The sequence below is a fragment of the Centruroides sculpturatus genome, unplaced genomic scaffold (genome assembly GCF_000671375.1).
Source record: "Centruroides sculpturatus isolate CEXI.00-Female unplaced genomic scaffold, Cexi_2.0 scaffold831, whole genome shotgun sequence".
In the NCBI taxonomy this organism is placed as follows: domain Eukaryota; kingdom Metazoa; phylum Arthropoda; class Arachnida; order Scorpiones; family Buthidae; genus Centruroides; species Centruroides sculpturatus.
In genome coordinates this window covers 304,952-317,378 of record NW_019385023.1, presented here as the reverse complement: position 1 = coordinate 317,378, position 12,427 = coordinate 304,952, and the positions used below count along the sequence as shown (strand labels likewise).

Here is a 12,427-nt window from a genome sequence, read left to right as displayed (position 1 = left end):
TGAATTTTTGGCACTTAGATCCTTTTGGCTTTCGGCTCTTCAATTATATCCTTGCTCATCAGTAGTCTAATGGATAAAACCTCTGAACACTGTGGGTTCGCGCTTGGACAAAGGGATGCCACTTTGGGTTTTCCGGGTTTTCTTCGTTTTAATACGGACCAATTTCTCATAAAAGTCCTCCAGGAATCTATTTCTAGTGAATCTATAAAGGTTTATGGATGGGTATTAGTTAAAATACAGTCGATTTCCCTATAACACTGTGATAATTCCGTTTTATATGAATTCCATGTTCCATGTTTTATATGAATTCCACGAGTCACTTAGATTTTACAAATACGTGAGCCGCACACGTATTTGTAAAATCTAAGTGACTCGTACAACATGGAATTCATATAAAACGGAATTATCAACAGTGTTATAGGGGGTCGACTGTACATTAAAGATGTATAGAATTAAATAAAATATTTTACGAAGTTAGTCTCGTAATTTCAATTGTTTTATTACTATTATTAATAATCTTTTTTTACGTTCCAACTAATTACAATAATTAAATATATTATTTTTCTGCCTAGAAGAATTATTTGTACATATTATAACACGAGATGAAATAATTAATTTCTAATTATGTTTTTGCTTAAATTTTTAAAATTATTTGTGAAACAGGAAATGCATGCTATTCAAATCTAATTTGCATAATTATGGCACAAGAGACTTTTTTGGACCCAACCACCTTATTCAGATCTGCAGTTGTTCCCGATTGGAAGCTTATCGGAATTTGCGGATTCCNTTTCAGTGAAGCAAAAACATTTTATCTTCCACAAAACACAATTAAAAACATTTTTAACTTAAAATGTTTGGCATACGTTCCATAAATAATTCAAGAAGACGAACTCTTCAATGCCCTTTGTAACTTCTCGGAACTTCATACATGAAATTCCGAGTATCATAACTATGAGCCTGTAAATCTTCAGAATATCATAGAGTTTGTTATTCTGCATAATACTATCACACAACGACATTGTCTTGAAACATCGTAAATAATTCATCATTGTCGTCAAGTACTCTCGGATCTGGTATGATGCAATCGTAATTCAAATAAATGACGTTAAACAAGATGCTATCATAATGACACACTATTTTCTTAATAAATATAGAAAAAAATATAGTGTTGGAGTGTAAATATTTAGTTAAATGAATATTCTATCCCAGGTAATATAGTTATTATTAAGCAAAAGTTAACACAAAAGAAACGCTCAGATGGATGGATGCATTATCGGATATTTCTCATCAGAGATCCAGAGATTCACAATTATTTATTAATGTTTGTGCTGAGATATGATTCTTTACTCCTCACCCGTGTTGGCCAACGTTCTTTGCAAATAATAGACAAAATTGAGATCTGCTATGTACTTCACGAAATTAATATTAAGCAAAACAAATAAAACTAATGTAAGTCTAGATATTTTTCCTGACAAAATTTAACATAGTAACAATATGGAAATGATGGTAATATGAATATTTTTCTTAACGATAGAATATAGATTCTGGATGCTTATTCTGTATTCTGATTTTTGATAACTCTGCGAAATTATTCATGAAATTCTTATACATTTTCTGATTAAAATGCTTCTCAGATGTAGTTTATTAAGACATAAATTCAATTATATGTCCTTTCTTTAATTTGCCATACGTCCTTTCTTTAATTCGTTATTTAATAGTTTTATATAGTGTATTTATTACCCTCTTCGCTTCACTATTCCGCAGGAATTCTTACCGGTTCTTTTAAATTTAGTTGCTAAACTACATCATTAATTACACTATTTCGTTCTTTTATTTGAATTTATTTACCAATTCAAGTTGGAGAATGTTAAATTCCAAAATCCATGACAGTATTGTATTACATTTTATCTCCCAGGAGATAAAATTTAAAAAAAAATTTCTTTTTTAATTATTAAAATGTATTTTATTCAAATACATGTTTAAGAATTCTCTCGTATCTGAATAAAATTTGAAGCATTAATGAAAAGAATTAAACTTTTTATTTTAATCTAAGAATTGTTTTTGTAGTTCTAAAAGTTAATAAGAGTGTTTTTTTATCTGTGATTTTTTACTTTTTACGGTTTATAGCCACCATCGTGTAATAGTATTTAACGATATTACTAAGTATATAACTCGAACAGAAGGAAAAATTTAATGCTCCATTTGAAATAAGTAAAATAATAGAGAGGTTGCGGCCGAAGTTTTCATCTCTCAAACGTGAACGTCGAACGTCGAGCGCCGCTTACAAGATAGCGGCGCTCGACGTTCGACGTTCACGTTTGATAGATGAAAACTTCGGCCGCAATCTCACTATTAATGTACAGTACTGTACAGTACACACAGATGTCCGCAAAGGAGGGCAAATGGGCCACTTACCCCTACCTGGGATGGAGTAAAAATTCAATAGATCATAATCATGAATTGGGATATGCAATCTTACACCCTACACTCTGTATTTTTGTAATGATACAACACTTTTTCTATAATTCACTTGTATAATTATGATATTTAGAAATCGTATCGAGTATTTTGATTCAAAATGAAAATTATATTTAAATAAAATGTAAATTAACAAATAATACATTACGAAATCGAAAAGAGTTTTGAAAGAATATAATTAAGTAGATGTATATTTGAATGTATATAAGTATTTTCTACACGAAAATACCGATTTAAATTATATCCAAAAAAAAAAAAAAAGGTGTAATATATGTATATTTTAGTATTTAATACCCTTTATATCAATTAACAGTTCGAGTGCCGAGAAAGTCGGGTAAGAACCCTGATAGGTCTTTTATTTTTTTTTAAACAAAAACAAAAGAAATATAATGATAACTATTATTTATTATGAACTTAAATCTTATTTGTACAGTACATGATTTATAAAATACCCGTTTTAATGAATATCATAATTTTATCCTTGGTTATTTTATCCAAAAAATATTACAATTTTTTAATGAATAAATTATGTATATAATTATATAACTATATACACAGTTTTTAATTTCATTTATGAAATATATTTTATAAACTAAGATAATTTTAATAAATATAGCCTATTTAAGATATTTGTACACATCTTTCTGACTTGTATCTCATATTATATTTAATTATATAAAATATTTTTGTTTTATTTATGGCAGTGTTTACACTTTTATTTCGATATTTTTATATTAAAATACATCTATTTTACTGTTAACTTTTTTAGAATGATTAGTATTTTTTACTATTAAAATAGGTTTAACGTAAAGATTTAATTATAATTATAACGATACTTATTACTAATTAATATATAATTTGTGTGTTTTAACTTACAATGCAAACAATTTAAAACTATTGTATTGCAAGCAAGTAATGACTTAAGCACTGGTTAAGACATAACGATTGCACGTTATCAAGCCACAAATTGAAGCTGGTAGAACGAAAATAGAGCTTTAAAAAAGGCCTATTTACCCAAACACATTAATGATGATAACTGAATTTTGATTACAATAAGCGAAGTCCACTGTGTTTGAGAATTATACGATTGTTAATACGTGGAGTGCCCGTTAAGTTAAGCTGTTGTTTACTGCTGTGTTTCTAAGTGTGATGCTTATTTCCTTCGTATTTACCATAATGAATTTCATTATATTTCGTGTAAAATTCGTTATGTAATGGATCAGAACATTGAATACAATGAACAATTGGCATTAACGAACCATCGCTCCCTCAAATTAGTTCATTATATCAAGAGTCAACAGTGCTGTTAAATTATTATATAACGTTACTAATCGTATTATGAAAAGAATGAATATTTTAATGGTTAAAATAACTTTTTATGATAATGATACAGAATCCAAAATTATGATTTTAATGAATATGATTTTATAAATGATTATTTTAAAAAGCATTACTTATGAAATAGGTCAAATGTTTACTATTAAAATATAAGCAATTTTAACTAAATGTGAGAAGATAAGGTTATTTTCAACTAATGATTATAAGATTGTTGTAAATATTCCTTGATTAAAAGGTATGTTTTTTTTTTCTTTTTTTTCTTAATATAAGTCAGTAATGCGTAAACTCAAAATAAATGCCGCCGTAGTGAAGTATGTGAACTGTACATATATAATTAGAATTTTGTAGTTTGGTCTCTACTCGGGCATCTACTACGACGCCTCATTCTTGCTATATCTTCAACTGGTATGACTTCGAAACGTGGAGCCATTGATTTTCTACGGTTTTGAGATGGCCAAAGAGTGAAAGGGCTATCCGAATATTGTAGAGAACGTCTTAACATGCGATTTCGTTCTGTTACCGATGGCAAACCGGGCACATTCTCTGATTCACCTCGTTCTTCCTGTAATATTAATAAAAAGATGATATAAAAATTTATCTTAAAATATTTTAATTAGTTCTAATAAAATTTTCTCTAGAGTAATGAATAAATTAATTAATTTTCATCAGCTCAAGATGAAAGACGTTTATTTTCACGAAGACACTTTACCACAAATAAACAAAATTGTAATAAAAATAATACAAAAATCTAGAAAAAACAAAACCTGGTAAAATATTCCGAATTGGTTACTTGTAACAATAGAGATGTTGCGGCCGAAGTTTTCATCTGTAAAACGTGAACGTCGAACGTCGAGCGGCGCTTACAAGATAGCGGCGCTTGACGTTCGACGTTCACGTTTAAAAGATGAAAACTTCGGCCGCAACCTCTCTAATAAACAGTAACTAAAAACTTTTATCAAGAACATTTATGTATATACTGAGCCATTCCCAAGATTATACATAGTAGATTACATCTACAGTATATAGCTTACACGATTCCAAGTATCTATGAAAAACCCATTGACTTACCATAGGATCAGATTTAAAGCTTGGAACTTTGCTACATTTTCTTCTTTTTGGTGGTTCCGCTTTTGAATCTCCAGAAGGTAATATTGTTTGCATCAAGCTTTTTCTTCTCGGTTTGTTTTTGTCTGAAGATGGATCTGGTACAAAGTTTACGTCCCAAACAGCTGGAATTTGAGCTTCGTTAGGAAATGATCCCGAACGTTGCAAATTTGCAAGATCCAATGGATTTGTTCCTGGCTATAAATATATTAAAAAATGTCAGTTTAAATGAAATAATAATTAGTCTATTTGAAAAAAAACGATGCAGAAATTATATTCATTTTAATTTCTTTTAAAATTAAAAACTTACTTCGGCTGAAGTTGAAGGCATGCATCTTATGACTGACTGATATACATCATCTGCTTCCACATCCTAAAAAAATTAAATATATAAAGTATTGAATGTATGAAAACATAAATGTGATATATTTTATTTAGCAAATAAATTTATAATCATCACTTTACTTTTTTTTTTATTCATTTGAACAGAGTTTTTTGACAAGGAAAGTAAGTCTTCAAGGAAGAGGACGTAATAAAAAGTACAGTACATTTAATGACTTTTTAGCTACTCATTATCGTAATTTCTATTGTATTGGGGAAAGTGTATTAATGCCGATGAAGACAATTTTGATTGAATATATAAGTTTTAAATTAAATTAATAAACGTTCAAAGTCAGAAGTAATAAATCGGCCATTTCATTTGCATCAATTCAATAAAACATTTGTGTTCATCTCAATACAGGCATACCTCGACTTACGTCGTTTCGAGTTACGTCGTTCCCGATTATACGTCGCTTGTTAAAAAAGTATATGGAAAAATAAAAATCAAGTTTAAGTCATTTTATTCGACTTTACGTCTGTCCGCCACAAATATTGAAGTCGTAATATCACTAGATAAACGTTTAAAGCACATAAAATCATATTAAAATATATACAAGTATGTACTGTATTTACAGTACACGCATTCGTAAATTTAGATTACTTTTTTTGTACTATATTAAAAACTAAAATTTATTTGTTTGTAAGCTTAAAATAGATTTTTATTAACCATATATTATTTAAAATGCTTTCCTAGTGATAAGTAGATTCGGAGACAGGTAAATTCGACTTACGTCGTTTTCCTGGAACCAATTACCGACGTAAGGCGAGGTATACCTGTATAAATAAATAGATTTACGTGATATTTTTAAATATTTGTATTAAGTACAATTCTCAATCTCTATAATACATTTTGAAAGAGGAGATATTAGAAACATATCTGCATAAAGTTATAAGTTATATCCTGAAATAATAATTACATAAAAATAATACTATAAGATAATTAAATTTAACATTTATTCTATTAATACAATTATAATTAATTTTTATATTAAATATAATTGCTAATAATAGACTATAATAAAAATACCTCTATAATATCTCTCAATGTTTGTAGCTGTTTTAATCGAGCTTCTTGTGTATCGCTTAATATTTCTTTCGGATCTACACCCGTAAGACTCTGAGAAAAAATTTAAAAAAATAATAATAATTTATAATACTAAATAAATTCCATGATATATAAAACATATTTAATCATTTAATATTGGATAAAATTTAGAAATTTATTGAAAAATATATAAACTTACAGCCCATTCTTGAAGGAATTGTTTTCCCATTTCTTCTCCTTCGTTATTTCCAAATGTTCTATTATAATCTCTAGCCACCTGTAAAATTGTTATTTAATTCAATAGAATTTTATTATTAATTTTAATTAAAATAAACAATTTTTATATACCTTAATATCGTGTTTCCAAAATCTTGATGTTTTCGGTACGCTTGTGTGAGGTGCGACTTCTTTAATCTATATTTGTTTTAAAATATATTTTTTAAATGAAATATTAATTAAATTTTTTTTTATGAATGAATTTTTTACCTTTAAAACCACATAAGCTGCTACAAGAATGCAAGCGATGTTAACTACAGTTAACATGAAACTAAGGATTCCTAATACAACGCATTCTTTATTCATTACATTATAATATGTAGGAATATAGTTGATTGGAGGGACTAAAGATGGTTGAGTTGTAATATTAAAACCGTCTCCAAAGAACTAGAATTAAATTCGAAAATACTATCAAAAGTTATATACTGTTTCGTATAAATTATATACGACGTTCTCTATTTTATCAATAGTTATTTGTAAATATTAAACTCACTGTAATAGTTTCTTCCTTCAGCGATTTCATAGTTTTAATGAAACTCAAACCCCATAATAATCCCTAAAAAATAATTTAAAAGTAATGTATATTATAACAATAATTATTTTAATAATAAGTTAATTCATAAATGTGTAATATAGTAGACTTTTAAACTTTGATTCGATATATTTTCATTGTTTTATCTGTCTGGGTGCCTTAGTTTCGAGTGTGCGATTAACGAACTAGATCAGTTTTTTAGAATAATGGAAATTACACAATTAAATTTCTTACACAATTAACAGTAGGAGGAAGTAAAGAAGCAGAAATAGCAACACCGACGAGAGACGACGAATTTCCTCCTAAAACAGATAATGCAACTCCAGCACCCGAAGGGAGGGCTACTAAGACACCAACCCAAAGACTTCTCGTCATACCTCTGTAGGAAATAATTTAAATTATTAATATATTAATGTTATATNTGTAAAAATATCTGTATTATTAATTACGGTAATTTAACATTTAACTCTCGACATATAGTATTTAATCCGTGGTTATGTAACATTAGACTATATCGTAATAATCCGATGTGTGCCTGAATATAAATTGAACATTTTCATATTGTAACATAGTTTTTAATCTATTTATAATGGATTTATCTTGAGGAAAAGTGTCCTTAAATTTTACTCATATGATAAATGTGCTTAACAAAAGTTAAGCAGCAGATTTAAATACAGTACAGTTTGTTATTTTATTTTTAAAAGATACGAATTACTTAAGATCTTAGTCTATATTTACAATCTTGAATCTTTTGCATTGTTTTTCTCTTTTAATTCAATAACAAATGTACTAAAATAATTCTTTTTTTATTTGTATTATCGTTTAAATTTACCTGTGCTAAAGGAGCATCTTCATCATCCTCATCCAAAGGAACTTTTTTTAGATCATCCTTTTTACTTTCGTTTAACTGAATAACACACGAATCCTGAGAAATTTTATTGTTATTATTCAGTATATTTCCATTTTGGTATCCTTTGTTTTCTATATAAATGATATAAATTATAAATTTATTTTTAAAATAAAATATAATTTATACTAAATATTTGTATAACATAAAATTTTGTAACTTCTGTAAATATTAGAATAATTTAAACATAAATTTTCTATACTTTAAATACTGTAATATAAATCTAATTAAAAAATATTGTGTTTATAATTTTATTTTATAAGAAAATAATTATTCTGACCAAGGAAATGTTATAAAACATAGCAGAAAAACTACTTGATTTATAAAGATGGCGGCCAGTAGATGATCAAAATTCAAAGAAGGGGGGCTAATTCAAAAATTAAAATATTTGAATTAATAATAAGTGTCAGTGAGAAAGCCTCTGACACCTCTGAACCCCTCTTGGATCCGCCTCTGGGTGGCCTGATTAAAGGCCGAAAATGTTTCCCGAATTAAGTAATTTTGTCTTTATCATACGAGATATGCAATTATTATGAATAAAAAGTTATCATTTTCACATTCTTGAGATAAATATATAATCATTTCTCTTCTATGCAAGAGATTTCTTTGTTTTTGCATTGATAATTCTAGATCGCTTTCACTGTCTGGGAAAGAGTGATAAATAATAACACCCTCGACCTTTTTTATACATTTCTATTTAATAAAATAAAGAATTTCATTTAAAACATATTCTTATAAAATCCCACTAATTTAAATTAATGGAAGTTCATCAAAATACTAATTAAAATAAATAAAAATTCTTTAATATATTATACAGCTATCAAGTCTTGAATTATGATTTAAAAGCCTGCTTTTACCCCGGCGACAACCTATAATTGTTTCATTAATTGTTAAAATAATAATCTTATTTATTACAGAAAACATAAAAATATTAAATAATTATACTATTGACCCATTAATTAACAAAAACAAAAGGATAATCAAACGAAATACAAACTGTGATATAATTAACATTTTAACTTGCTTATATACGAGAAATTTTATTTTAAAAAATCCTTTAGAAACTGTGCTTTAAGTGAAAGCTCGATTTATTTGCTAGACAATATATTATAAATTATTTATTTTTAAGTATTATGTCGTTACCTGAGCAACAGTCAGTCTGGCAGTTACTGATTTTAAGAACTCTTTTTGCATAGCCTTAAATCCGTGCATTGCCTTGCGATCAGTTTTAACTGGATCGGGTCTAGGAATAAAATAAATTATTTAAAGCTTAACACTCTTATTATTATTATTACTCGATCAAGTTAAATATAATATTAATGTATAGTATAGAACAATACTTTTTATATCAAGTGACTGGTTAATATAATGTAAAGTACGCTCTAAGCATATTCATTTATGTAATCCCGATCAAATAAAGCATTGATTTCAAAATTTTATTATTTAATACTATAACATTTAATCTCTATCTAGTGGTGGCTTTGTTATTTGAGGCCTCAGGTAAGCATTGATTATCAAGGCATCTTTTATATAAGTTCACATAGGCTAATGTAACGCGTGTAACATACGATATATAATTTTTATGCATACATTTCATAAAATGTAATAAATTTAAATAATTTAAGGTCATTCAGAATATATAATTCAATTTATAAAATTTTTTTATATAAAAGTACCGGTAAAATTTACAGTTTTTTTATTCATAAACTTAATTTATTATGCCAAGGTTTTGTTGTTGTTAACGTAAAAAAAAATCGTGTTTATGATTTCTAAATTACACAAAGATATATGATATAAAATGTAGGTTATATTCATAAATTTGTAGATGATATATAACTCAAATAAATAATAAAGATCTTTTAGTTTATATAATAAATTAAGCGCGATGATTTTATTTATAGAATTACGTTTCTGGTTCTTCATCCGAAGAAATTGCTTCATCTGAATCTAAATCTTCGTCTCGATAAAAGACAGCGCAAGGAACAACTCTAAAAAGATTAAATTATCATTTACATTTTTAAATTTAATTTATTTTTAAATATTAACTTAACATTTACTTTATATACCAACCCAATTGTAGATCCAGAACGTACACCAATTCCTTTCTCCATTAATGTTCTTAGCACATAATCTGATCTTATCCCGGGGCCGCAAGGAAAATAAATCTGCCAGAATTTAAAAAAAAAAGATTATTTCGTAATCCTATTTTAATATGTAAATTAAAAGCTTAAAATATAATTCAAAACCTGGTGATAAGTGTTTTCTTTGTTGGTACTCCATACTGCATCTTGAATTTCTAGTTTGTCCAGGCATTGTTTTAATAACTAAATAAAATCATCCAGACAAAAAAAATTAATTATATCTTAATAAAACATGTTATGAAACAGCATCAAATGCTCTTATTCTAACAAAATAAAAATTAAGATAGGTGTATTTTTAGTACAGTCGATCCCCTATAACACTGTTGATAATTCAATTTTATATGAATTCAATGTTATACGAGTCACTTAGTGAGCCGTTCACAGCCCGGCACACGTATTTGTAAAATCTAAGTGACTCGTACAACATGGAATTCATATAAAACGGAATTATCGACAATGTTATAGGGGGTCGACTGTATTATTAATTGACTTTATCTGTTCTTTTTTGTTGGGGAGACCTGCTATCTAGCAGACTGGTCTTCCCAGCTGGCCAGTTCGCTTTTGGAGGCATTACCAGCCAGCAGTCAGGCAGCTAGCTCTGTGTTGCCACAGGCCAAGTTTGCTTGGCCTCCGCCAACACACAGTGGACCCTTAGTAGGCATCTGACTTGATCAATTCTGGTGTTGCTGTGGGTTCGACACTAGTGCGTCAGGTTTTAACTTTGGACCGGTGATAGTCTGTGTGATGTTTGGACCAGTGCGTCGCGCAACCTACCTGGTTTACGCTCTTGTATTTAGAGCTACTCATCGGGGGACCTTTTGAAATTCTTGGGCACCTTTTCTACACTAGTGTTTTATTGTGCACACTTTACCTGCCTGGTTGGATTTGTTATTTTGCTCCCCTTCTCTACTACTCCAAGATACTATGGAAGCGGAAATATTGGACTCATTCTTGGAGCAAGCTTACAAAATTGCCGACGAAACAAAAGGATTTTGCACTAAAAAATCCTACAAACGTATGAGCACTGCTCAAAACGTCAAATACATTAGTGGCCAAATTGAAAAGATTATTGACCTGGCCGCTGCCACTATTAAAAAGAATTGTTTATCCCCAAGTAAGTGCATGGACTCTGGAGGTGGACAGGAAACTCTCTCACCCCCAACCTCTAACACATCGAGAGGGGACTCGACACCATACCAAAAACTCAACGATATCCTCATTGCAGAAGCTACACCGCCTATGCCTGTCCTGCATCCCCCAAAATCAAGCCCCATTAGGAGTGGAAGACTTGAGGGAATTCATGATAAATTGGAGGATAACTACCAAAAACTGTGCCACATGCTTCAGGATGTGAACACAAAACTTGATAAAATCACCGAGAGCAATAAAAAAATAGAGAACGGCGTAGAGTATATGGTGGACAAGCTAGATCTTGATGCACCCATTACTCAGGTGGATGGCTTGTCAGGGAAACTCGACAGGCTTGTTGAGGAGGGCCCACTAAAAGAAATCCTTGAAAACCAGATTTCTGTTAAAGAAAAAGTGGAGCAGCTCTGTACACAAAACGCCATGGAGATTCCACCACAGAAAACTTATTCTGCTGTACTACAATCTGGAAAAACCATCAACCCTCTAACCAGACCTCAGGTTTTGAATGCTAACCCAGAGGTCTTATTACTTTATGAAAACGGGGAGGTAAGTAATTGTAACAAACTGAGGAAAATTATACATGACAAGATAAAACCATCTCAGCTCAGAATCGGAGTCGATAGAATGAGAAATATTACGGGAGGAGGAGTAGCTATAGAACTAAAGAAACTTGATGATGCCAACAAACTCCAGCAATACATAGAGGAACAAATCCCAGAAATATCTGTTAAAAAGCCAAAAAAACGCCTGCCGCATATCTCAATCTACTCTGTCCCTACTCATGTTAGCAGAGAAGAACTACCTTTTATCATATACAGGCAGAACGACACTCTTAGCACAAACTACTCTGAGGAAGAATTCTGTGATGCTTTTAGAATTAAATTTAGCATGGGAGGAAAAGGAAAGGACTATATTAACTGGGTGATTCAGGNATAGTAAATAGTTAAATACTATAATATTTAATCTCTATCCAGTGGTGGCTTTGTTATTTGAGGCCTCAGGTAAGCATTGATTATCAAGGCATCTTTTATATAAGTTCACATAGGCTAATGTAACGCGTGTAACATACGATATAT

The 12,427-nt window shown here is 29.3% G+C and overlaps 1 protein-coding gene across 1 annotated transcript in view; it reads right to left on the bottom strand.

The window, feature by feature from the left end:
- Positions 1 to 3,664: 3,664 nt before the first annotated feature.
- Positions 3,665 to 12,427, bottom strand: part of LOC111633567 — a 37,230-nt gene continuing 28,467 nt past the window's right edge. Inside the window, exons 25-37 of the mRNA XM_023378160.1 lie at positions 9,969 to 10,049; positions 9,205 to 9,304; positions 7,987 to 8,079; positions 7,604 to 7,689; positions 7,389 to 7,533; positions 7,116 to 7,178; positions 6,833 to 7,009; positions 6,695 to 6,760; positions 6,546 to 6,623; positions 6,329 to 6,418; positions 5,231 to 5,293; positions 4,885 to 5,118; positions 3,665 to 4,378 (exon numbers count right to left, since the gene is read on the bottom strand). Of these exons, the coding sequence (XP_023233928.1) occupies positions 4,151 to 4,378; positions 4,885 to 5,118; positions 5,231 to 5,293; positions 6,329 to 6,418; positions 6,546 to 6,623; positions 6,695 to 6,760; positions 6,833 to 7,009; positions 7,116 to 7,178; positions 7,389 to 7,533; positions 7,604 to 7,689; positions 7,987 to 8,079; positions 9,205 to 9,304; positions 9,969 to 10,049 (1,504 nt within the window). The 3' untranslated portion in view covers positions 3,665 to 4,150. The remainder of the gene's footprint in view (positions 4,379 to 4,884; positions 5,119 to 5,230; positions 5,294 to 6,328; positions 6,419 to 6,545; positions 6,624 to 6,694; positions 6,761 to 6,832; positions 7,010 to 7,115; positions 7,179 to 7,388; positions 7,534 to 7,603; positions 7,690 to 7,986; positions 8,080 to 9,204; positions 9,305 to 9,968; positions 10,050 to 12,427) is intronic.